This window comes from Corylus avellana, chromosome ca6 (genome assembly GCF_901000735.1).
Source record: "Corylus avellana chromosome ca6, CavTom2PMs-1.0".
NCBI lineage: Eukaryota > Viridiplantae > Streptophyta > Magnoliopsida > Fagales > Betulaceae > Corylus > Corylus avellana.
In genome coordinates this window covers 6,893,689-6,896,137 of record NC_081546.1, presented here as the reverse complement: position 1 = coordinate 6,896,137, position 2,449 = coordinate 6,893,689, and the positions used below count along the sequence as shown (strand labels likewise).

Below are 2,449 nucleotides of genomic sequence, written 5' to 3'. Positions count from 1 at the left end.
GATTGAGCTATTCCTTAAGGACGTAGAAACTTTTTATATATAGAAGAAATACGAAAAAGAAATGATTGGGGATGAATTTAAGATTCTATTCTTTAAAATTTGAAAAAAAGAAGCTCTTTAAAGCATCGTTCGTGCCCACTTATTTGCGTAATTGAATTTGGTGTTGCATTATCCTCTTCCATTGGTCATTCTTGAGTCGCGAGTCGCGACACGTGAGAGAGCCCATCCTCGCTCCCACTTCAGAAGACTATTCTATTTTTGTTTTTATTTTTTTGTTTTTTTAGGGGTCTTAAAAAAGAACTTTTTTTATTCTAAAGGAATAAAAAATAGCAATTGTACGAACAGAACTCAACAAAACAAAAGCCAAATGAAATCTGATTTCAAGTCCGTTTCTGAAAATTGCAAGGAAGACGGAGATTGAGAGGCTGGCTCTTGAGTGGCTCGAAGCTCCTTTGCGGTGGTGCCTAGGATAAGAAATACGAAAGGCTGAGGGACGCATAGCTCGCCCGTCTGTTTCTCTACTCGCCCTGGATGGGCCAGTCAACTTCGACGGCTGCAATCTCCAGCCGCCGCGAAAGCATTCAAAGCCATCGGTCCAAGGCCAAATCATCGGCCCTGATCTCCCCGATGCACACAGACGATGTTGAAGACTTCGAGTGGATCGTCGATGGAGGCACCGACTACATCTCCGAACTGCCAGACGAGTGCCTGGCTTGCATTTTCCAGTCTCTCGGCTCCGGCGACCGCAAACGCTGCTCTCTCGTCTGTCGCCGGTGGCTCCAGATCGAGGGACAGAGCCGTCACCGTCTCTCCCTCAACGCCCAGGCAGATCTCCTCTCTAAGATCCCTTCCCTCTTCTCCCGATTCGATTCCGTCACCAAACTCGCCCTGAAATGCGACCGCAGATCCGCGAGCATCGGCGACGAGGCGCTCATCCTCATCTCGCTCAAATGCCGCAACCTCATGCGCCTAAAGCTCCGAGCCTGTCGCGAGTTGACTGATGCCGGTATGGAGGAATTCGCGAAGAACTGCAAGGGTTTGAAGAAGCTCTCGTGTGGATCTTGCACCTTCGGAGCCAAGGGAATGAACGCTGTGCTCGATAACTGCTCGGCTCTCGAAGAGCTATCCGTGAAGCGCTTGCGTGGCATCACCGATGGTGCCGCGGCTGAGCCGATTGGCCCTGGCGTAGCTGCTTCATCGCTCAAAACGATTTGCCTGAAGGAGCTCTACAATGGACACTGTTTTGGTCCTGTGATTATAGGCGCCAAGAATTTAAGAACATTGAAGCTCTTCAGGTGCTCCGGCGATTGGGATAAGCTTCTCCGAGTTATGACGGATCGTGCCTCTAGCTTAGTCGAAATTCATCTCGAGAGGATTCAGGTCAGCGATCTCGGTCTCGTGGCGATCTCCAGTTGTTTGGATCTGGAAATTCTGCACCTCGTTAAGACCCCGGAGTGCACGAACGTCGGGCTCGTATCGCTCGCGGAGCGTTGTAGGCTCTTGCGGAAGCTTCACATTGACGGATGGAAGGCGAATCGGATAGGCGACGAGGGCCTAATTGCCGTCTCGAAAGGTTGTCCCAACCTTCAGGAGCTGGTTCTCATAGGTGTGAATCCCACAAAACCGAGTTTGGAATCTTTAGCATCGAATTGCAAGAACCTAGAGCGCTTAGCTTTATGCGGAAGCGATACTGTTGGTGACGCCGAGATTTCGTGCATTGCTGCGAAATGCGTAGCGTTGAAGAAGCTTTGTATAAAGAGTTGCCCGGTTTCAGATCAAGGCTTGGAAGCCCTTGCGGGCGGGTGCCCGAATTTGGTGAAAGTGAAGCTCAAGAAGTGTAGAGGAGTAACGGCCGAGGGCGCTGACTGGTTGAAGGCAAGTAGGGAATCCCTTGCCGTGAATTTAGATACTGGTGAGCCTGAGCATCAGGATGCGAGTGCGAGTGACGGAGCACAAGAAAATGCCGTCGAATTTCCGCCTCCAGTGCCCAGTCAAATGGCAGCGGCGGCCAGTATTGCGTCGAGCAGTTCCGGTCGATCGAGTTCGTTGAAGTCTAGGTTAGGGCTTTTAACTGGGAGGGGCTTAGTGGCTTGCACTTTGAGAAGGTGGACAAGTGGTAGCGGCAGTGCCCGGGGTAGTTAGATAAGGAATCTGAGCAAAAAGTTTCAGAATTGAATAGCATGCTTGCTCTTGGCTCTGTTTACATTGTTTTGCGTTGTATTACTTGATTCCGTCTTTTCTTTTCTTCTCTCTCTCTCTCTCTCTCTCTCTTTTTTTTTTTTTTAATGTAATTTAATTTTATGCAGTGTGCTGTTTATTGCCTTTTAAACTGAATCTTCGCTGCTGCAGGTGGTAATACACACTTTTTATCATTTCTGTTCATTTGGTGAACTCACTTTTTTACTCTGTTTTATTGAATGAGTGCGGCACCATCAGTCCTAGTCTTGAA

The 2,449-nt window shown here is 48.8% G+C and overlaps 1 protein-coding gene across 1 annotated transcript; it reads left to right on the top strand.

Moving 5' to 3' along the window:
- The first annotated feature begins 350 nt into the window (after positions 1 to 350).
- Positions 351 to 2,244, top strand: LOC132183946 (F-box protein At1g47056-like). The gene has a single exon (XM_059597418.1). It carries the CDS (start codon positions 532 to 534, stop codon positions 2,140 to 2,142), a length of 1,611 nt encoding a protein of 536 aa, XP_059453401.1. The 5' UTR covers positions 351 to 531; the 3' UTR covers positions 2,143 to 2,244.
- The last annotated feature ends 205 nt before the right edge of the window (positions 2,245 to 2,449 follow it).

Excerpts from the sequence above, each read along its gene's own strand:
- LOC132183946 (XM_059597418.1), top strand. The coding sequence starts at position 532 with ATGGGCCAGTCAACTTCGACGGCTGCAATCTCCAGCCGCCGCGAAAGC.